The 23,276-nt window shown below is 34.7% G+C and overlaps 2 protein-coding genes across 2 annotated transcripts; one reads left to right on the top strand and one right to left on the bottom strand.

The window, feature by feature from the left end:
* Positions 1–59: 59 nt before the first annotated feature.
* LOC127118473 (U3 small nucleolar RNA-associated protein 21 homolog) lies at positions 60–10,161 on the top strand. Its single transcript, XM_051048688.1, has 17 exons — positions 60–238; positions 332–460; positions 552–755; positions 840–1,083; positions 2,322–2,497; positions 3,146–3,228; positions 3,936–4,008; positions 4,696–4,761; positions 6,283–6,325; positions 6,832–6,971; positions 7,240–7,452; positions 7,528–7,612; positions 7,785–8,079; positions 8,458–8,728; positions 8,887–9,109; positions 9,410–9,627; positions 9,722–10,161. The coding sequence occupies exons 1-17, from the start codon at positions 113–115 to the stop codon at positions 9,875–9,877; spliced, it is 2,745 nt and encodes a 914-aa protein (XP_050904645.1). The 5' UTR covers positions 60–112; the 3' UTR covers positions 9,878–10,161.
* A 7,011-nt stretch (positions 10,162–17,172) lies between these two features.
* On the bottom strand, positions 17,173–20,091 carry LOC127118494 (cycloartenol synthase). Its single transcript, XM_051048708.1, has 12 exons — positions 19,813–20,091; positions 19,630–19,714; positions 19,198–19,553; positions 18,872–19,108; positions 18,660–18,782; positions 18,475–18,573; positions 18,262–18,318; positions 18,138–18,184; positions 17,916–18,059; positions 17,564–17,825; positions 17,405–17,488; positions 17,173–17,320 (listed from the first exon to the last, which is right to left on the bottom strand). The coding sequence occupies exons 1-12, from the start codon at positions 20,032–20,034 to the stop codon at positions 17,183–17,185; spliced, it is 1,854 nt and encodes a 617-aa protein (XP_050904665.1). The 5' UTR covers positions 20,035–20,091; the 3' UTR covers positions 17,173–17,182.
* Between the last annotated feature and the right edge of the window lie 3,185 nt (positions 20,092–23,276).

Genomic DNA, 23,276 nt, shown 5'->3' on the forward strand with positions numbered 1-23,276 from the left:
GTGTCCATAAGTTTCTTTGAAAAAATAAAAAATAAAAATATATCACCAACAACGTGCAAAAACCCTAACAATGAATCAAAAACCCTAAAACTGTATCATTAGTAGGAGCAAAATGGGGATTTTTGAACCTTATAGAGCTATCGGATGTATCGCCGGCGGCGTCCCCTTCTCCGTTCAGAGGCTCGGCACCGAAGCTTTTGTCACCGTCAGTGTTGGAAAGGCTTTTCAGATTTTCAACGTAACAACACTCACCTTCCTTTTTTTTCTTCTTTGATTTGTTTTTAATATATATTATGTTTCTCTTCGCTAAACTTTCAATTGCTTCCTGCAGTGTGCAAAGCTCACTTTGGTTGTCGTTGGTCCTCAACTTCCTAAGAAGATTGGTGCTCTTGCTTCCTATCGTGATTATACTTTTGCTGCATATGGAAACACCATTGGTGTTTTCAAGAGAGCACACCAGGTTCTGTGCATCACGATGCTCTTAAGTTATTTGTTTTGTAATTTTTTGGAGCTTTTTATTTGGGAAATTTTAACATTTGATACATTTTCAGGTTGCAACTTGGAGCAGTCATAATGCTAAGGTTAAATCGCTACTGTTGTTTGGAGAACATATTGTTAGTCTTGATGCTCAGGGCAACATGTTCTTGTGGGCGTTCAAGGGAATCGAGGACAACCTAGTTCCCGTTGGTCATATTATGCTAGATAAGAATTTTAGCCCCAGTTGTATTATGCATCCAGATACTTACCTAAATAAGGTAAATATGTCTTTCATAATGACAAAGATTCATAGATATAGATATTGTATTGGTTAAACTTAAACCAAAGACCACTGTAAACAGGTTCTTATTGGGAGTGAGCAAGGCCCTATGCAGCTTTGGAACATTAGCACAAAGAAAAAAATATTTGAGTTTAAAGGATGGGATTCACCTATCTCCTGTTGCGTCTCATCCCCTGCTCTAGACGTTGTCGCAGTTGGCTGTACAGATGGAAAGATTCATGTTCATAACATACGATATGATGAAGAATTGGTTACGTTTACACATTCCACACGTGGTTCTGTAACCGCTTTATCTTTCAGCACTGGTAGGACCGAGCAACATTCAAATTCTTTAATTCACTACACTTGCTGCATGCAATACTTTTGTTGTACATATTATATTTCTTTGCTAGTAATTTGTTTGCTAATTGTCTTTCTTATGCTACATGAGATTATGTTTGTCATTTATTTATTGAAATTAAAAGGATTAATAGTTTTTAGGATTTCCATAGGCTTTTAATGAAGTACATAGGGTGTGTTTGGTTCAAATGAGGGGAGGGGTGGGGACAAATTCAAAGAGATATTTGTTTTGTTGAGAGGGAGAGAGGAATTTTAATGGAGGGACATTGCTAAATTTTTTTTTACATCAATCATGTCATATTTTATGCCAGGATGTTTTAGTTTATCGCTTAAAATTTTATTAAAATATCTGCTCTCTTTTCTAAATTCTCCCAATCTGGGCGGGATGCCAAAGTTAAGCGAGGAAAGACTTTGCTCCCCTCCAACTTTAGATAATTTTTTTTCTGCTTGCTAACTTTCTGCAAATTTGAATGAGGTATTTAATTATTAACATGTTTTTTTTTAAGTCTCATTCAAATGAACTATGTTAATATTTCTATTCAAGTAGTTGACAGTTATGTCAGTCACACTTTTGATTTTCTTTTGAGGTTTGCAATTTTCATGTTGATGAAACTGATCTGTTGACTTTTATCTAAAAGAATATACTCCCTCCGTTTAATTATTAACATGTTTTTTTTTAAGTCTCATTCAAATGAACTATGTTAATATTTCTATTCAAGTAGTTGACAGTTATGTCAGTCACACTTTTGATTTTCTTTTGAGGTTTGCAATTTTCATGTTGATGAAACTGATCTGTTGACTTTTATCTAAAAGAATATACTCCCTCCGTTTTTTATTATAAGTCGTTTTTGACTTTTCACACGTATTAAGAAATATAATAATTGTGGTATAAAAAAGAGAAATTATGAAGGATTTTACAAAATTGTCCTTCATTAATTGTATTGAAAAGACAAATTGACATAATTGAAAAGAGAGAGAATAATAAATATTTAAGGGTATAATAGGAAAAATAACATTAATGATTTATTCATATTATAAATCATATAATAGACAAATTGACAAAATATTTTTCCAAAGCGACATATAATAAAAAACAGAGGTAGTAAGAATTGAGAATAAGAATGCATGACACATCACATAATTAAATTGAAAAAGTGTGTTTCTTTGCATTATTCTATGTTATTTATTGGATTATCTGTTTTAGATGGACAACCCCTTCTGGCTTCTGGAGGATCATCTGGTGTTATAAGCATTTGGAATTTAGAAAAGAAAAGGCTCCACTCAGTTGTAAGAGAGGCTCATGATGGTGTGATAACTTCGCTGCATTTTTTTGCTAACGAGCCTGTGCTAATGAGTTCATCGACAGACAACTCTATTAAAGTAAGATTTTTGTGTCAATAATATGCACACTTGTATGTATTCAATTAAATTTCTTGTTTAGAGTTAAATGTGTGAAAATATTATATTACTTTTTGGATGTGTCATAGGTTGTTTTCTGTTTAATTTCAAGTTTTAATATGCAAAATGAAGATATTTGTTTTTTAATTCAAGATAACTTGTAAGTTTGGATGCCTGCAATATCTTATTGATTACTGTCAATATAACATCATTTTCCTTACTGGTAACATTTTTTAGAAAAGTAAAAATCTATCTATTCTAATAATCACTTGAGCTATGTTGGTAGTCTATACTCTTTACCGAATAGCTGTGACTGACAATTGGCTTCCAGCATAGATTATAATGAATTTGTACCAAACTCTATATGCAGTTCTTTGTGTGTTCCTGGTTGTTACTATTGATACGCATGCTCATATCTTTTTCCATTTTGACTTCACTCCATTTAATTGAGCTAAATGTTGCACCTGAAATACTTTTTGTTTTGTTTGGATAAAGCAATCCATTTTTAAAAATAATATTTTAAAATTTTCATTTTTGTTGCCTGATTTTGCTTGGTGTGGTTTATGTTTCTAATGTTTTTAAGTATTTGTTCTGCCTGAACATGAAAGAATGGCTTTTATTTTTTCTCAGATGTGGATTTTTGACACAAGTGATGGTGACCCTCGCCTTTTGCGCTTTCGAAGTGGACATAGTGCTCCTCCCCTCTGCATAAAGTAATAATTATTTTCTGGATCTTAGCTTATGAGGATATTTTTTTATTAACTTTGTTGGGTAATGTTAATTATTGTGGATCAGAAAAGAGTTCTTCTACTCCATTATCTGCTGTTTTTTATTTTCCATTTGACAACCTTTCCTTGGATGACAATGTCAGTTCTCTCTACATAAATAAAGTAATAGTGGATTTCCAGTCTTAGTTTATAAGATTTTTTTCGATTAGCTTTTTTGTCTAGTGCTAATTACTATTGAAACATCTACTCCACCATCTCTTCTCTATATCCATTTGTCAACCTTTCCTTGGATGATTTCTGCATTTTGGTTATAAAGGAGTGATTTGACTTTTAACTTCTGAATGAAGGTCTCTATCTATTTACCCCTAACATGCTTGGAAACAGTGCCACTTTCACGGCCTTTCTGTGATTTTCAGCATATTGTTCTTTGTTGAATCCCCTACGCAGATTTGCAGAGGGGATGTAAAACTATTTTCCACTAACAGTTCTGTTTGAGGTTTTGCTTTGTTCCTTTTTAGTGGTGTTTTTAAAAAAAATTAATTTTATGAAGGATTCGCTACCATTCTTCCTCCCTCCTTTTTAACTGTTCTTTTCTTCAAGTATTTGGGTTAAATTAGGCCATGTGTTTTTGGTATGGTCACCGTATTACACAATGGTTGTAAATCTCACACTTCCAATTTGCAACGTGTCAGGTTTTATGCCAATGGAAGACATATTCTTTCTGCTGGCCAGGATCGGGCCTTTCGCCTTTTCTCGGTTATACAGGTTAGTTGTAGTTCTTTACAGAATGCTTTCTCTATTCATCAGAAATTTTGTTACGTTTGGTTGTAATCAACTGAAATGTCATTTATTCAAGTTTTTTACAACCTATAGGTTATAATCATCTAAGTGCCTCATACAATATAAGCCTTTTTGTTGTTTTCTATGAAGAGTATTTGAGTTGGAGTAACACTTTACAATCGAAGGAGTACTTTAGGTTTATTACTGATGTATCAGTAGACTACTCTGCAAAGAGCGCAAAGTAGTACTCTTTTGTATATTTGCTGAGTTTTTTTAGAAAGTTTAGATGCAATAGGTTAATGCCTATGTGTATTTAGATGCCCCATCTCATAATAAGTGCCCCGTTTGGAATATTTCTGTCTCAAATCATGTCACTTTTAATGCCAAAATTATTATTTTTTTATTATTTTCCAACAATACCTTCATTTATTTAAATAATCTATCTGCCTAACTGCTCCACTATAATGAGAAGGGTGGAGTATTTATTATATACATTTAGTCTATGGCCTTTGCTCCCTCCATGCCTTTTGACATCTACTTATATCCCCCTCTTTTTTTTCCTACATTTAATGGCTTAATCTTGTGTATGATTGCAGTGTGTAATCATTTTCTACTCAATATCTTTCCCCATATTTATTGCTGTTGTATTTATTGAATTTGAAATTTTAATAGGATCAGCAAAGTAGGGAGCTTTCTCAACGCCATGTTTCTAAACGCGCTAAGAAGCTGAGAGTTAAGGTATGACTGGTGGTGATCTCATTCTGAATTTTTTGCTGCCTTACAGATCTTACAACAGCATTGCTCCTTCACTATTTCATATTTGAACTTTGAAGGTTTTGGTTACACACTCACCTGCATGGCCCTGCATAGTAATGTCTGGTTCAGTAAGGGTGTGTTTGATTTAAAAGAGAAGTTGTGAAGAGAGAAATAGATAAGAGAGCGTGAGAAGAGAGAAAAATGTGAAAAATAAAGTAGATTTGAGGTACTGATTGGTTTAAGAGAGAGAGAAGAAATAGAGAAGAGAGAAGTGTTGCAGATTTTGAAAAGTACTATAATGCCCTTATGATAAATAACATTTCAATCAAATTAATTTAATTCTTTTAATTTAAATTTAATTAATTAATTAACTGTATCTCTTTATAAAAAATACTAATAATTCTTTTAAGTGGCACTGAAAAAAATTGAAAATAAATAATTTTTATCATTGTAAAAATCCAAAGTATTAAATAAATTAAGAAATATAAATAAAACATTAAATTAAGGGCATAAAAGAAATTTAAAAGGCTACACGCTCTCTTCTTCCATTTCTTCGTTAATGAAGAGAGAAAGGTTTTTTAGTGGGACTGATAGACGTTTACTCTCTCTTTCCTACCTCTCCTCTGTACCAATCAAGGTAACTTGGCCTTTTCTTATCAACTTCTCTCCTCTTAGACTCTCTCTTCTCTACTTCTTTCATACCAAGCACACCCTAAAAACCCCTTTACAAGGATACTTTCAGACCTAACTCTGGAGTTCAGTGTTAATCTGAAAAACTGCATTTTTTATTCATCTTTCTAGTACTGCAGCCATTCCCTATAATAATATAACTCTCTCCCTCCCTAACCACAATTTCCTCTCGATTCTTTTTGAGAAAATTTGTGGAGAACTAAAAAGTTGCTACATCTTGAAGGGTTTATTCAAATCCACATGATTAAATTAGATGTATGATCTAGAAGCAATTTATTCAATGAACATCACTAATGCCTTGCTATTTGCTATCTCTTTATATAAGATTAAAACTCCTTCCAAACTTTTATTCCTATCTGTACTTTGTCAACAAACTCTTAAAGAGTAAAAATTGCATCTGGAATTTGTCACATGATTTGTTCTCATCTGGAGTTTGTCAATCACATTTTTTCATGATAGTTGTATGTTGTGCTCAAACTTGGAAGTCAGTAAAATGAAGTTTGTAGTTATTGTTAATAATCTGAGTAATAATGCCTTTTGCTATTTGCAGCATGGGTAGGGAGGGATTAAGAAATATATTGTATTCTGATTCTTTTCATTCTTCATGAATGAAATATTGTATTTATTGAACACATCAGCTATTTTCCCACTCAACCTGCCTTGCTCAATTAAATGACTGTGGTGCACTTTGTTATAGCTGCTTATTACTAAATAATTGTTTCTTTTGTAAACTCAAATTTTGTACGTTGTCTTTTACGTGCTTTAATCCACATTATCTACTTCTCATGTGTGCATACACGTGTGATTGTACAGGAGGAAGAAATAAAATTGAAGCCTGTCATTGCGTTTGATTGTGGTAAGTTCTTTCTTGGCATTCATTCATGTGTAATTGTGCTGGAGTGGCGGAGATCGAACTTATACATGGAATTTAATCCAATGACTTTAATTGTTTCTTTTAAATGATTTATCAAAAGTATGGCTGGTAAGCATTTGATATGTATATACGCTTACAAAGAATTGAATGGGTAAATGATGATTGTATATGTCTTACATTCTAGCTAGTTTGATTAATATTTAGTAATTGAGCAGAAAAAGGAAATAAACACGGAAAAAGAGAAAACGTCATATCGATGCCGCCCAACCCCTCTGCATATTATCTGTTGAGGAAACGCCTTTTAAAGGACCATGTGTTTTGCATGAAATAGAATCCAATCATCTAATATTGTCCCAAATCAGCTGTTAATCCAAAGAAAACTTGAAGTTTTTTTTGTCTACTATTGCACTTGTAGCATTTATGCTATGGTTTATAAGAGAAAGTTATTTTAGACGTTTCACTTATTTTTTTTCTTGTGCAAACTTCAGCTGAAATTAGAGAGCGTGATTGGTGCAATGTGGTTACTTGTCATATGGATACTGCTCAAGCATATGTGTGGAGACTTCAAAATTTTGTTCTTGGAGAGCATATATTAAATCCATGCCCTGAAAATCCAACGCCTGTAAAGGTTAGGAATTCGTCTTGACTGAATTTTTGTTTCTTTCTGATTCCTAACAATTTCTGCTTTCATAGAAGGTGTGCGTGAAGTGGTCTACTTATTTTAGCTGGCCACTCAATTTGTTTCTTCAAGTTACTTTTTATAATGAAAAAACTATTGGACGTGTGGCAGAATAATACTTAATATGCTTCATTTCCCTGTCAGGGTGTCATTTTTTTAATAGGCATTTTGACTGAGTGTTGGATACTAGCTGAGTATTGCTTTCATATTGAAACAGGCTTGTGCCATTAGTGCTTGTGGCAATTTTGCCATTTTAGGGACAGCTGGTGGTTGGATTGAAAAGTTTAACCTTCAATCAGGAATTCATAGGGGGGCTTACATTGACACGTCAGAATCAAGAAGTTGTGCTCATGACAGTGAAGTGGTTGGGGTTGCTTGTGACTCAACAAATACTTTCATGATAAGTGCAGGATATCACGGAGATATAAAGGTTCATAAACAATCAGAAAATTTGGTTTGCATTGCTAATTATACTAGAAATTCTTATTTATGGGTTGTATTGCAGGTTTGGGATTTCAAAGGACGGGGTCTTAAATCTAGATGGGAGATTGGTTGTTCTGTTGTTAAAATTGTTTACCATCGTTATAATGGTAATCTGAATATTCATTACTTTTTAAATCCATGTATCCACGTGTTTGTAAATTCCTAATTCTTTTTTGTTAAATAAAATTGTGTAAGCTATCAATTGAAGAAAATAAAATTTTACTATATAATTCATATGCTTGAGCCATGAAGTGATTGAAGGGTTATAATGAATTTCAGGACTCCTGGCTACAGTAGCAGATGATTTAACAATCAGATTGTTTGACATCGTGGCTCTCAGACTTGTTCGTAAATTTGAAGGTCATACAGATCGTATAACAGATTTATGCTTCAGTGAGGATGGGAAGTGGCTTCTCTCATCCAGTATGGATGGAAGTCTTAGAATTTGGGATGTGATCTTAGCTAGACAGATAGATGCTATACAAGTTGATGTGCCTATCACAGCATTATCTCTGTCCCCAAACATGGATATATTAGCAACTACCCATGTTGATCAAAATGGGGTATACCTGTGGTAAGTTTCCAAATTTGTTTTTTTTATCCATTGAGCATAATTTTGCAGAAAATATTTTGCATTTTTCAAGTGTTGCACCTAATATGTATTCTTGTATGGTTTTTGGCAAATGATCCTGTAAGATGAGCAAACCGATTCCGTCTTGTAGGTTAAAGTCATTTTCTTGAATGAAGGGCAACACTCTATATAACATTTTCACTATCATGTCAATATATACTTATTTTATTAAGTTTCTGAAAGGTGCAAACAATCTTGAATGGGAGAAATGTTTCCTTTGTAATTTAAATGATATTGAATGTATCTATGGTTCTATAAATTTCAGAATGAAGTTGAATGCTCTAATATAAAACCATTTCTGATATTGAGAAATTTTATCAGGGTAAGCCAGACAATGTTCTCTAGTAGTTCAAATATTGATTCATATGCAAGTGGAAAAGAGGTTGTGAGTGTCAAGTTGCCAACTATCTCTTCCACAGAAGATGCTCAAGCTGAGCATTCTGGTGTCCTGGTGAATGCTTCTCAACCTAAAGATGCTCCGGCGATAACTCCGGCTGTCCCAACTCAAGAAAAGCAAATACCCGATTTAGTTACACTTTCACTGCTGCCCAAGAGCCAGTGGCAAAGCTTGATCAATTTAGACATTATAAAGGTCTTCTACCACTCAGATAATTCCTTCTCATACTGTGAACTTCTGTTTGAACCTTATATTCTTCCTTTTCTGTTTCTTTTTTTATTTTCTGTTATGCTCTTGAATGACATTAGTTTGTTCTGTTTGTTGAATGATGAATTCTGAATTCCGAATTCCAGGTTCGTAATAAACCTATTGAGCCTCCCAAAAAACCTGAAAAGGCTCCATTCTTCCTGCCATCAGTTCCATTGCTCTCGGGGGAAATATTGTTTGAGCCTGGGAAGGGGTCAGTACAGGAGAACGAGGGAGTAGACAATGAAAAGCAAATGAACAAAACAAAATTAGATACACCATCATCCCGTTTTCTGCATCTTCTTCAATCCACAAAGGATTCAGACAGTTGTAAGAATCCTACATTTCGTTCTTATTTGCATCTCATATGTTAATTACAGTCAATTATATCATTCTTTGAAACTATGTGCATATCCTTCAAAATGATTTTTCAGGAAGACAATGTCGTTTTTTTGTAAAAAGCTGGTGTTTAGTTGTTTCAAAATAAATTTGTCTGTCTCTGAGCCTTGGTTTTATTTAAGTGATAAAACCTTTTCACCGGGTTGATAAATATGCACTGGATATAACAATTATAATTTTCTTTTCTTTTCTGAAAACTGTACTGTTAGGATTTACTGTTCCATATTGCAGATGGAGCATTCACCGATTATATCAAAGGATTATCTCCTTCAACTCTAGATATGGAACTCCGAATGCTTCAGATCATTGATGATGACGATGATGAGCAAGAAGATGAGAAGAGACCTGAGTTAGTATCGATTGAACAGCTGATAGATTATTTTATTTTTGAGCTCTCCTCCAGAAACAATTTTGAGTTTCTACAAGCTGTCATCAGGCTATTCTTAAAGGTAAGAGACTTGCCTCGTTGGCCATTCTAGTTGTTTATACAAGTTCAAATGAATGTGATTGTATATTTACTATATTTCTTCTTCATCTTGGCAGATCCATGGGGAGACAATTCGAAAACATTCACACTTACAAGAAAAAGCAAGGAAACTCCTAGATATTCAGTCCATGGTATGGCAGAGGGTGGATAAGTTGTTTCAAAGTACGAGGTGTGTGGTTGCTTTTCTTAGTAATTCCCAAATTCATGCTTGACGAGTCTTCAGCTCTGCAAGTGGAAATTTAGGCAGAAAATGAAAACGGGTTAGAAATATATTTGTTCTCCACTCATGCTTTGATTGATGGAGAAATCTGAGCAGAAAATTGGTTAAAAATTGTGTGGGATGTTTTCTGTTTTCATTTATTAAATTTCTGTGGGGAATCTAATGGAGGAATTTTGTATTGGGGTAAATTAGTCTGGTATATTCATCCTCGTACGAGGGCAAATTTTGTATCACAAATTTTGTAACAATTAAATTGCAATTTACATTTCCCATCAATGCTGTCTTAAATATAGATTTTATTGCACTTCTGCACTTTTTTTTTGCTTGTGTTCATTTACTGTAAGTTGTGTAGCTGAAAGGATGCAATTAATTACAAAAACGGAAAGTAAAACAATATAGACATTTATTTGCGTACCCGATTATTATGCAATTGCTCTCGACTCTTTTAAGTGATTTGTGTAAGCAAAAGATGTTTTGCAAATCATCAATTGACTTAATTGTGTGTTTGTTTAAAATTTCAAATTTTTTTTCAAGATAATTTTTTTTAGACGTTTTATTTAGTAATGTTTTCAACTCTACTTTTTTCAAAAATGTTTATAGGTAACTTTGAAGCAAATATTACATAAGAATTTTTTCAAAGATTGATCACAATGTATTTAAAGTGACCAAAAGAGAACTATTTAAATTTATGTAAGAGATTCTTGATGACTACGTATCCTTCGTTTGTTACAGACTAAATAGCTATATAATTATTTTCTACAGGATTTTTGAACTCATTTAATTTTTTAGTCAACTTTATAACATATCATATTCCTATTAACTCCCACATCTGGATGAGATTTTTCAATATAAATTTAGAAGGAAACATCTGCAAAGGAAGGTGACATTGTAGGTAGTCTGATCCTTATATGCACTTGTATCTGAGACTTAGAATATGTGATACTTTCTGTGTATCAATATGTAATATTAGTGAGGCTTATGGTCTAATCTACTCAAGGTCTGACTCATCAGAACGAAATAATACATGTTATGTTTTGTTTACGTGTATTCAGATAAACATTTAAACCATGCAATCCATATACACCATACAATCCATAAGCAAAAAATGACGTATATAAATTCAGATGGTCCAAATATCATATATAAATACAGCCGAATACAACGATAAAGTAGTATGGGGTGAAAATAAAATACAATCCATAATACAACTACTATACACTACTGCAGTACTGTGTATGTCAGACTACATCTCATATGTCTCATCGGCCATCAATCCCCTCGCCCTCTGGCGTTGTCTCTAGTACATCAATGTCCCCCGTGCCTCCATCATGATGGCATCTAGGATCTACCTCACATCAGATCCATCAAGGAAGACACCTCTGTCAATGCTTGTCTGCGCAATCTCCAATATGCAACGACATCTAGACAAGACATCATCAACATGATCTAATTGTGCATGCTCCTCTTCTAATATCTCTTGATGAGCTGACCTTAGTGGATCTCTTGGAACATCATGCACCATATACGGATGTATCACTCTGAAGAACCATCTGATATACATGTCGACGTAACTCTAATCGCTCACAACTATGATAATCCGTGCCTCATGCGGTTATAAATGACTCTCATAATCATCAAATATGACATCCATCTGTCTACATGTCAAAGCAGGAGGAGCAGAGACAATAGGTTGTATGGGAATGGTCTGAGTGTAGCAGAACTGCCACATGACATGCTCGGGAAGATGAGGAGCAGTGAGACGTGGTTCTCATGCCAAGTATATAGAGTATAACATTATCTCATCAAATGGCTGCGTTTCATGGTGATCGACATAGCTGTTGAAGTGCATGTCCTCGGCAACCAAGCGGTCAAGATAAACTTTGAATGATTCAGTCGCCTGTTTCCCTCTAAGTTGGGAAAATGCAGTAGCACACCATATATCCTTAGGGTAAGTCAGTACACCCGCCTATCCGGAGACACGCAGGAAGTGCTGGAGGATCCAAGTTTGAAAATTTTGGAACACACGAATCATAAGTAATGGCGTCGTAAAGATGAAATAAAAATGACATAGAAAAATTAAAAGACCATTAAATATTACCGTCAGTAGTGTGATGCTGCCTGTGACCAGCTTCATATTTCACCTACAACCCTCTAATAACTTCGAGTACAAGTAAACCAAACAAGCGCTCCCTAGTTGTACTAATGAATCCGCTCGAAATCCTCGAAATATATTAGGTAGATGAAATTCGTATAAGTGACACTCTTGTCCATAAAATTCGTAGTGCCAACCAAATATAACAATTATGCTCTCATTGCATACGCTTTATGGAGCCTCATCTGCTCGTCATCACCTATAGCCTGATGTGCTCTCTGGAGGTCATATGTATATACCCTTTTCAGGTATTCAAACCTAGCATGAGCCTCCTTAGTTCTATCTAACTCCTCTTTCGCCTCCGCTGGGTCAGCCCCTAGATAGTCTACCATCATCTCGAGTGCCTCATCTTTGATAATCTTCATATGATCTAGAAGTTTCCCCCTGATTGAAATATGTAGCAAATATGACACATTGTCGGGTGTGATAGACATCTCATCAAGCAAGAGATGAAATGACGAGGTCTAGAGTGTGCATCTCTCCACAAATGCATTAAGAATCCCGTAGTTGACCATAATATAACCGGTCATGCACAAGTCCTTAATCTCAGGTAGGGATAAAACTACCTGAAAGCAATCCTCATTCGGTTGAGACAAGTCAGTAATCTTTCGCCCGTGGTTAATAAACTTCTGCGGATCACGGTCCTGCAGAAAATAATAATAAATGTTAGAAACTTGTCAATTAAAATAAACATAAATTAAAAATAATGAATTCAATTAATGCTACCTCTCCATCCCAGATATTTCTGGCAGTATGATATGTGTATAGAGGCAATAGTAACAACTCTACAAGGCCTCCTCCAAATGCCTCTGCCTCAACATCCTTAATAGCGTCACCATCCAAAGGTGTTACTGACTCAACAACATCAGTAGTAGGAGGTGCCACTGACTCATAAGCATCAACAATATCAGTAGTAAGAGGTGTCGTCGATACCACCGGTGACTGGGGTACCTCTGGTGCCGAAATAGATGAAGCCTGACGCCTGCAGAAGGATGGAGAGAGTGACGTGTCGATAGGTGAAACCCGTATTCTACGGGAGGAAGAAGATGTAGAAGCATGAGCCATAGAAGTAGATGACTCTACATGGACATAATGAGTATGAGCCTCTAAAACCTGACTCTTCTCCCGCCGCACTGATGCCTGCTGTGCAATCCTCCTGTGCGTCAGTCTATCGTGTCTATCTGCCATAATGTCTGTAAGTTAAAGTAAACCAGACAATTAGTTCAAAAAAGCAATCCTACACGTAAGAAAACAAACAAAAGACTGAGAAAATTCTGGAGACGCATCTCCAGTTATTGGAAAACTTAAACGTTGAAAAATTTCAGAGATGCATCTTTGGAATTTTCTGCAACATAGCAAATGCGTCAAAGGCGGAAATGCTTACAGGCAAACACAAAAAATAATGCTTTGATCATCATTTACAGCCAACAAACATGTTTAGCACTATGTCTACACTATCATTCATGCAATTTCTACTTATTTCTTACCTTAATCATCAATTTCTACTCATTTACACAAAAATTCAAAAACTTTTTAAAACATAAAAAAACTTACAATTTTTCACTTTGCTTCAGTGTTGGATGATGTTTCTGATGTTGATTGACAATATTTTGAGCTTGGTTGTTTAATTTTAGACTTGGTGATAAATTTTTTTTAGAGTTTGAAGAAGTTTTGAGATTTTTCAAAAATGACGAAGGAGAAAGGTTATGTCGCGATTTAACCTCCAAAACATTCCAGAGATGCATCTCCGAAATAAGTTCGAAGATGCATCTATGAAATATTTTAATGTTAACTCATAATTGGGTGCGTCCGAAGATGGATCTCTAGAACATATGAGCATTTAAATATTTTCACGTGTTATCTAAATAACATATAAGATGCATTAAGAAATTTTCCAATTAAAAAATCATGTTCAAACTCTTTATAAAACATATTTATGTAAGCATGCCAAACTTGGTTATCTAAAAATCCTACTAGACCTATTAGGCCGACATATATAATAACAAATAATTTTTTTAATAAAATAATAAAACAGTCTTAACACAAAATTTATATTATAATTTTTTAAGCTTTAACTCATAATAAGTTTTTAAATAGATTAATAAGCTAATTCAATTTTTAAAAAAGCCATATTTAAGCTTAAAACAAAAATAATGATAGATAATATATCAAGAACAAACTTTGATTTTTTAAAGTATGTGTGACTCATATAAGTTTTAAAGATGAAACTAGATAACAATTAGGTAAAAATGAAGAAGGTTGAAAAGATGGAACTGTTGTGCCACATAACATCTTGCATTTTAGGGAGTTAATTGCTTTTATGATGGCCATCTATGTATAGATGAAGGTAACAGGCTCGTAGGGGCCGCTGCGCTGATCAAACTTGGTTAAGGAGGGAGGTTTGAAGTCCAATGAGACAGGAGGTTTGAAGTCCTATGAGACAGGCTCCCCCCATATCGTGTATGAGAGTGGTTGAGGTCCACCTATTCTATCTCCTATGAGGGATTTGAATCTTGTTGATGTTGTCTGATGATATGGAAGTCGTCTTTCAAAGCCTGATTATGGGAATGTAATTCATCCATGGTGGCACACATCTCCGTCAGAGCGTTGACATCACTACTACCGATGGTACCTTTCGGCATAGGGGTTGGAGCTCTCCTGTTAACCATGATAAAAAATGACTAAATATAGGAGTGAAAGGTAACAACATTAACGGTGATGATGATAAAGAGGGTGCACCCGTGTTAGTTTTATCGGGGCCCCACGATGGTCGCCATTGTACTAGTAAAAAAGTACAGGCGTGCGTGTTCCCCCCACAAGGGCATGGCGACTCAACGATCTTAGTAGGTTTATAACTATTATGGATCGTTAGGGCTTGTCTAGGACGACGAGAAGCCCTGTACTGCGATGTATTACACTAGTTTTAGGAGTTCACGTGAGGTGAGAGACTCTGTAGATGGATGAAGTACTTAGGTATATGCTTATGAGGGGGTGATATATGTGAGTTAAACGCTATGACTTTCATGTGGTGTAATGATTTGTATGCTTGAGATCTTTCCTTTTTTCCCTTGAGGGGAGGAATATTTATAAAGGCCCTTTGAGCCCATGGTTTGGATAATCCCGAGTGATGGCAGCCGCTTCCCCTAATCAAAAGAAGTTATTGACCCCCTATATTTTAGAAATACTGGAAGACCCCATGTCCTTTGACTGAAAGACGTAATTGACATCTTTGGGCGAGTCTTCAAGACCTAACCTAGGTGGTACAACTTTCTAGATGAGGGCGCCTTAGTTTAGGGCCTTCACAAATATAACACTACACAAAAAAAAGTCAAAAACTAACTTGTCACCAATATAACACGATAGATGTCAAGTAAACTCATTTTGGAAGCATTATAAACCAAGAACATGACTTAGTAGTATTATTTCTCCCTAAGAGGTATCGTTGCATCCTACATATTATCGTGACACCCTATGGAATATCATTGAACCCTATGTTATATTATTGCAATCTAATGGAGACATGTTAATATTTTTAATTGTAAACAAATTTGTCAATTTTTTATTATTAATTTTCGTACTTTAATTATTATTAAATATTTTAATTTAGTGGCGTGAAAAAAACGACGCAAAAAAGACTGATATTTGTGTCTTGAAATTCACGTGATAAATCTGCCAACCTGACTAGCACGTCTGATATAAGCAGAAATTTATGACGTGAAAATCACGTCACCGTGATTTTCACGTGGCAAAATAGTTGCCACAAGTGCTCCTGCCTGGAGATTTTCTACGAAACTAATTTAGGTTTGTGACGTGACTTTCACCTTTGTGACATGAAAATCACGTCGCAAATAAATTTTATTTGTAGTGACTTGAATAGAATTGACGGGTGATACATTAACAATGAATTTAATGGACGAACTATATCAATTACATGCTTAAACTTATTTCATCTTTACAATAAATGCTTAAACTTCATCTTTCTATACTTAATAAGAGATACGAGATAAAGTTTTTCAATCTTCAATATGAATACCGAGATATAACTAGTTAATTTTCAACAATGAAGGTGAGATAAACTCACTTAATTTTTAATAAAAATGAAAACATATTTCGGCTCATTTATGAAATCATCTAAATCCACTCACCAAGTTGAAATGTAGTCACCGAATAAATATGTTATCTCGCTTAGAATATGTTGAATGGACTCGCTAAGTTGTGATGTACACAACAAAATGCCAAGAGAAGAGAAATTACAATATATGATCCTCAATAGGGTTGTTCAAAAAATGTGAACCGAACCGAATCAAATTGATGTTAAAATAATTGAACCATTATGTTTGGTTATTGAACAAAACTATATTATATATACAGTTCTAGAACCGAACAATATTACAAATAAACCGAACAAATACTAAAATCAAACAGAATCGAAATTAAAAATGAAAGATACTAAAAATAAGTTAATTTTTTTTTAAAAAAAATTCAAAAAACGTTCAATTTGAAAAAAATTGTCTTAACAGTTCGGAATTTCGAAACGGTATATCAAACCAATAATTTTGGTTCAATTTGATTCTAAGTGAATTGAAACGATTCGATTTGGTTCGAGTGAACTTTTACCATGGTTTGGTTCGGTTCAGTTCGGTTTTCTCAATAAACTATATCGTGAACAACCCTAATCATCATAGTAAATCACCAAGATTGGATCAATATTGATTGCTCATGTTGAAATTATTAAGCTAGTCCTATGATTGAGTTTATATGGATTGTCATGTCTTCACTTTTAACCATTTTTCCCTGGCCTAAGGATATATTGTTTTCACTCTCAACTACTTTGCCCCTTGCAAGTCTTGTTCTTGAGAGACTATAATTTGTTATATTTTCACCTTGAACCACTTTGTCCCTGCTTGAAGCATGATAACCAATGTTGCTCTGGGTAAAGCTTACTAATTTGTATCACATCAATTACATTGAAATTTACATTTCACATTAGTGTTTTATTCAACATAAACTTTGCAGCTCTTACTGTCCTTTTGTTTTGCTGGCACTTGTGTAGCTGAAAGGGTAGAGACTAGTTAAACATAAGAGACCATGCAAGTGAATAACAAGTAAAACAATATAGACATTTGTTTCTTTACCTTATTACTATTATGCAGTTGCTCTCGACTTTTTGTCGAGACAAAGCAGTACCCGACTTCGATATTCACCAAGAGCCCATATAGGAAAAATGTTTCTGTATGCTGAGTAATTGATAGTACAATTCTTGTTGAAGTTTCCCATTATTTCCTGCACAAAACATCTATCTTATCAGCTATCTCTCATCAGTATGTACTACATGTCTACTGCATAGCAACAGATGTTCATTGTTACCTGTTGAGGAAACTCCCCGTTTTCCATTTGTGAATTGATCAAAACCTTGGCCGCACGATGCAACGGAGCGGGATCTCTTTCCGCCTATACCATAAAATATCGATAATGCTCTTAGTTGTAAACAAATCTCAGCATTTAGCTCAATTAGTTTCATGTTACCTGGCCTGCTTCAATTAGTGCCAACATAGCCCAAGCAGTGTTCACTACATGAGACTTGTCTCCTTCCAGGTTTGTGTATACCTTGTATTGGCATGAAAGATAGCTCTCACCCCATCCACCAGAAATCTTGTGTTGTTTCGAAAGCAAAAACTCGCATGCCTTTCTAATGCTTTTGCTGTCTTTGTACCTCTTACCTGCACCTATAAGCCCACTTATTCCAAACCATGTCCCATATGTAAAGCATACTCCCCATGATCCATACCTATAATTTTGTTCATTAACTAAAATCATTTCGAAACCGTTTTTGTCGAGTAATTAAGTTCTTGGACTAGTAAAGCAAACCAAACCAAACCATGAGCCATCGGCTAGCTGTATGCTTTCAATGAAGTCTGCAGCCTTGGCAATGCAGGTCTCTATTTCCACCTTCCTGTGCCGCGGATATCGTTGAGCGAATAAGGTGAGACTTTGAATCGCTGCTGATGTGCATTCTACATACCTATAACAGACTCATTTTTTACAAATTCAAACGACATAGAAAACATTACAAGAAAATGTGTCAATGTGAGGTACATACTGATAATCAATGGCGATATCTTCAAATGTTTCAGTTGGATTTAGTTTCTGTGACAGAAACGAATAAAGTGTCAAATCATTTAAGAATTGAATCTAAAGTAACTAGAGAAAGTAATCAACTGTACCTCCAGCCATGCATATGATCTTGTGAGCTCATAGGATGCAAATCCACCATTTCTATTCTGTAATATATTTAATGTGGAGGACCAAAATGATTAAGCCATGTGGTTGAACCGTTGAAGTTCTAATTAAATTTTAACAAAACCATTCTTCTTATTCCTGAAAGTATTTAAATTGTTTAGAATTTTTAATTACTCCATCCTAATCCAAACATATACCTGCAGGGATAAAATAAAATTGACCGCATCGCAGAACTGTTCGGTTTCCATTGCATTCCCAACAGTCTCAAATGACAGGTTTGACAACAAAATGGCTGCCTGAAAATACCATAGAGAAAAGATATGTGGTTCTCTCAAATTTAAATCAAAAGAGTTTAGGTGTTTGAAATATAGGTTTGTGTGACCTTCAAGCCTTCTGCAGTACAATCTGATACAGACCAACCATTGTCTTGAGTTGAGAAAGGCCAACCACCTTTCGAAATGTGGCGATACCAGCTATTACTATCGCCGGACCTGTTCATTGTCACCTTCAGAAACAAAATACTTTATTTTCATATGTTTATCTTAGTTACTTTCTTAAGGTTAAGAACTTTTACTGAAAATACAACAATATTACCTGTGAGTGTGTTATAAAATTATTAGCTTTCTTAAGCATCGAACCGTATTCATCATCAAGTTTAGTAGCCAAAATAGCTTGAACAGATAAAGCAACATCCCAACATTGAGAACCATTATATCCCTGCATTTTCATTCCATCCTCAGCCAGCCATAGATAATCTTTGATTCTTGAAATGTGATACTTAAATGCCTCAGAATTGGGATTCTCCAACCAACAACAAATCATGTTTAGTACCTGTATATGTTTTTACAAGTATTCTTGTTTGTTAGTATTTTTCATATTTATCATTACATTGGTAAATAATGATATATAATTAACTATACCTTGTTAACAGGACCAAGACAGATATAGTTAGTATTTTGATCCTCATAGTGAATATGTTTGATAACATGATTAAGTGCTTTGCTCCTTAGTTTTGAGTAGGGCCAATGCATGAGAAGAGGTTCAGCAAGATTATCAAGAAAACTCCATAAAACATTCTGTATGATTGGAGATGGATGATACAAGTCTTCTTTAGCACATAGATATTTAGCATGGTGCCAATCAAGTAAATGATAAGGTAAGGTATATAGCTCTTTTCTAAGGGATAAAACAATGGCACTGAAAGGTCCAACAAATCGTCTACCGTATAAATACGACATCGGTAGATATACAACTCGAGTGTGACACCACATTTTTCCTGCTAGAGTAATAGCATATAGTTAAATAGTATAGATATAGTACATATATGATATAATGAATGACAAGATTCTTGCCTGGATGGAAAGGAACAAAGTAGGGAAGAAGCCATATTTCTGGAGGGATTGGTTTCACTCCGCTCCATTCGTATACGCCAAGTACCTATAGATATAACAATAATGCCTGATTATTTTGATTCATTGTCATTCATAAGGTGGATGCAGGTAGCATTTGATTAATGAATAATGATAGAGCATTACTGAAAGCCATATTTTTCCCCATGAAGGAATAGAAGTGGCACCGCCACGATTAAGAATCCATTTTCTTGCTATTTCGATGGATCCATCTCCACCGTCGATGTCTTCTCCGAGTAATCTCAATGCTACATAGCTCATAACTGTGCCAAACATTGTGCTGGGACCTTCTATATGCAGTCCCCACCCTCCATCTTTGTTCTGGTGATTAAAGAGATAGCGTCGCATTTCAGTTTGATGCTCAGACGTTAACACTGCATTTAAGGCCCCAGTCACCCATAATCCTATCACCTATATCACATAATTAATCAAATAATTCAGATTATAATGCTCCAAAAGAGATATTTATTGAGAGAATGGTGAATTCTCATTGAAGAAGAAATGAATACAAGCTTCACTTATATACAAACTATGTTACTTGCAGCATAAGTTACGACGGACCAACTACAGTATAGCATTCCTTAGCCTACAAGTAACAGCTTTAACTACTTCTACAACTAACTAACATATTTCATTTCAAAAATAGAGAGAAATGGTATAATTATTATTACATACCAAAGAAGGCAAAAGAAACAATGGACCACCATAGTCACCTGGCCAGAAACCATCCTCAGTCTGCATCTTTGAGTAACATCTCAATGATCTTTTTAGTGTCTTTCTCACTATCTCCTCACTTATCTCATCTTCAAATTCCACCTTATTGTTATCTAGTTTCATCTTTAAACCATTTTCCCTCTCAAACTGTTGCAAAACCAAAGTTAAAACTATTCTTGAAAATAACAATACTATACATTATGCATGCATGCATGTACCTGGAGTCTCATTATGAGATCAGAACTGTTTTTATTTACAAAACGGTTATCATTGAATAGTTTTTGAGCTTGTTCCACTCGACCTCGTTCGTGTTCGTTTCCAAGATGTTGATCGAACTCCCAATATTGTCTTCCAATGTGATTATTCACACTTGTAACCAACTCTTGACCCTCTTTGCTTTCTGAATACTTGAGTTTCCACATCTTGGATTGATTGATTACTTTCAGACTTAAACTTTTCATATATAATATCACAGTTCAGAAAACCGAGTTTAATATTCTGAGTCCGGCTAAATCATGTCATTTTTGTTTGAACATAAACATGGACGGAAACCAGTACCATATGCATCATAATACATCATTTAAAAATGGCTATATTTTAAGTTAAATTGTTTTATACAAATGATTGACAGAGAGATTTTGTTAAAAACTGAACCTCTTTAATTTCTAGTTGTTACCTTCTTCTTTCTCTCTATTTATTATTAATATTAATGTTTTGTTTGATTATCTTTTGTTTTTGTTTAGTTCACAATTGATTCTTATCTGCAACATGTTTGTTGTTTTTCATTTGTTGCAAGAATCCTCCATAACATCAATGCCGAAACAGCAAAATTAATGTTTTAGTTTTATATCAATTATGTATATATGTCATTGTCGGATCGTTCACTTCATTGTGACCTCTCTTTTCTAGACAAGGAGCAAGACATGCTCTTGTATTTAGTCTTTGTAGGGGAGTGTTGTCTGGTCGGCTGCCTCTCTAATTCCTTTGATGTTCGTTATGTCTTCCCTCAGTTTGCTATGGTGAGGGTTTTCTGCTCAATTTTATCCCTTCTTTTTGCTGGTATGATGTGTGGGTTGTTAGATTTGTGAAGTTTATACTTCTCGTATTCTTAGTACTTTGTTTATATTAAAGAGAATGAGAGACATTTGAATATAATATATTTGAATAGTATTACGAAGATTGTATTATAGAGTGAATTTTTCCGTTTATTGTATTAATTACATAAAGGAATGTATTACGGTATATTCTATTCTAGATAGGCTAAGGTATATTTTTCTCAGGAATATTTTATATCCAAATATTAACATAATTGATTCTTAACCGTTCAGTTCTTTTCCAACTGAATCATATATGTCATATGAATTGAGTTTGTTACAAATGTAATCCACTCAAGAATCCCCAATCTGTGGTGATTTCTATTGAAAGTATTTTGTCCCTTACATAATGACAGGTTAATTCTATGTGCTGGTCCATTCATGAAAAACCGGATTATATGCAATGTGGACTGTCGTTTGATTGTCGCATATGAGTTTTGAGGCCTGAAGATCTCTAAACCTCAATTTTGAGAGTAAAATTTTAAGTCAAACAAGCCCCTTTGAGGCTGCTGCCATAGCACGATATTCAGTTGTAGCACTAGATAGTGTAGCAATATTTTGTTTCTTGCTTCTCCATTAGATCATATTATCTCAGATAAAAACACAATATCCGGATGTGGATCTCCTATCCAATAGTGAGTCGGCCCAGCCTGAATCTGAATAACAAATGATTTTAGCATCACCTTTATCTTTATATAATAGTCCTCTTTGTGGGGCATTATTTATATATCTAAGAATTCGAATGACTGCATCCTACTGACTATCACAAAGAGCATTCAAAAACTGGCTCACAATGCTCACCGCAAATGTAAAATCTGGTCTGGTGACGGTAAGATAGTTGAGTCTACCCATTAATCGTTGATATCTTCCTGGATCTTTCAATGGTTCCCTCTGAACCGGAAGAAACTTGACATTGGGATCCATATGAGTATCAATAGGACAACAATCAAACATACTAGTTTCCATGAGGATGTATAATGTATATTTGTGTTGGTTGGTTGCAATGTCTAATGAGGATTGGGAAACTTCAATACCTAAGAAGTACCTGACTGGACCCAAGTCTCTTGTCTGCTTTTTTTAAAAGACGAGTTTTAAGTCGCTAGATACCCTTTGTACCGTCTCTAGTGATAACAATGTAATTAACATAGACCACAAGAAAGATGTGTTGACTGGTGGAGGAATGAAGGAAGAAAACAGAGTGATATGCTTCACATTTAATCATATCAAACTATATCAAGGAAGAGCTAATGTGACCAAACCAAGCACGTGAAAATTGTTTTAACCTCTAAAAAGAACGACAAAACCGACAAATAAGTCTAGAATTGCCATAAACAGTAAAATCTGAAGGCTGACCCATATAAACATTCCCCTCCATTTCCTCGTGTAAAAAGGCATTTTTAGTGTCCTACTAATGAAGCAACCAATGATGAATGGAAGCCATTGCAAGAAAGAGGTGTACTGAACTGATCTTGGCCACCAGAGAAAAAATGTCACCATAATCAAAACCAAATATTTGTGTGTATCCTTTGGCTACGAAATGGGCTTTGAAACGATTGATCTAACTATCTAGTCCAACTTTCACTATATAAACCCATTGACATCCCACAATAGTTTTGTATGAAGGTAAAGTAACAATGTCCCAAGTGTTATTTGAATGCAATGCGGCCATTTCTTCCACCATCGCCTGACACTAATTGGGACCAGTCATAACTTCACCTGTAGACTTAGGAACAGACACAAAATCTAGAGCAAAAGCAAAAGAGACATATGTAGTAGAGAGAT

This window comes from Lathyrus oleraceus, chromosome 1, assembly GCF_024323335.1.
Source record: "Lathyrus oleraceus cultivar Zhongwan6 chromosome 1, CAAS_Psat_ZW6_1.0, whole genome shotgun sequence".
Lineage (NCBI taxonomy): Eukaryota > Viridiplantae > Streptophyta > Magnoliopsida > Fabales > Fabaceae > Lathyrus > Lathyrus oleraceus.

Coding starts and splice junctions, on each gene's coding strand:
- LOC127118473 (XM_051048688.1), top strand. CDS start 113: ATGGGGATTTTTGAACCTTATAGAGCTATCGGATGTATCGCCGGCGGC. Junction 4,762..6,282: donor CTAAGAAGCTGAGAGTTAAG/GTATGACTGGTG, acceptor GTGATTGTACAG/GAGGAAGAAATAAAATTGAA. Junction 6,326..6,831: donor TGTCATTGCGTTTGATTGTG/GTAAGTTCTTTC, acceptor TGCAAACTTCAG/CTGAAATTAGAGAGCGTGAT.
- LOC127118494 (XM_051048708.1), bottom strand. CDS start 20,034: ATGCGACGCTATCTCTTTAATCACCAGAACAAAGATGGAGGGTGGGGA. Junction 18,319..18,474: donor ATTTTATTTTATCCCTGCAG/GTATATGTTTGG, acceptor AATATATTACAG/AATAGAAATGGTGGATTTGC. Junction 18,060..18,137: donor GATATCGCCATTGATTATCA/GTATGTACCTCA, acceptor AGTCTGTTATAG/GTATGTAGAATGCACATCAG.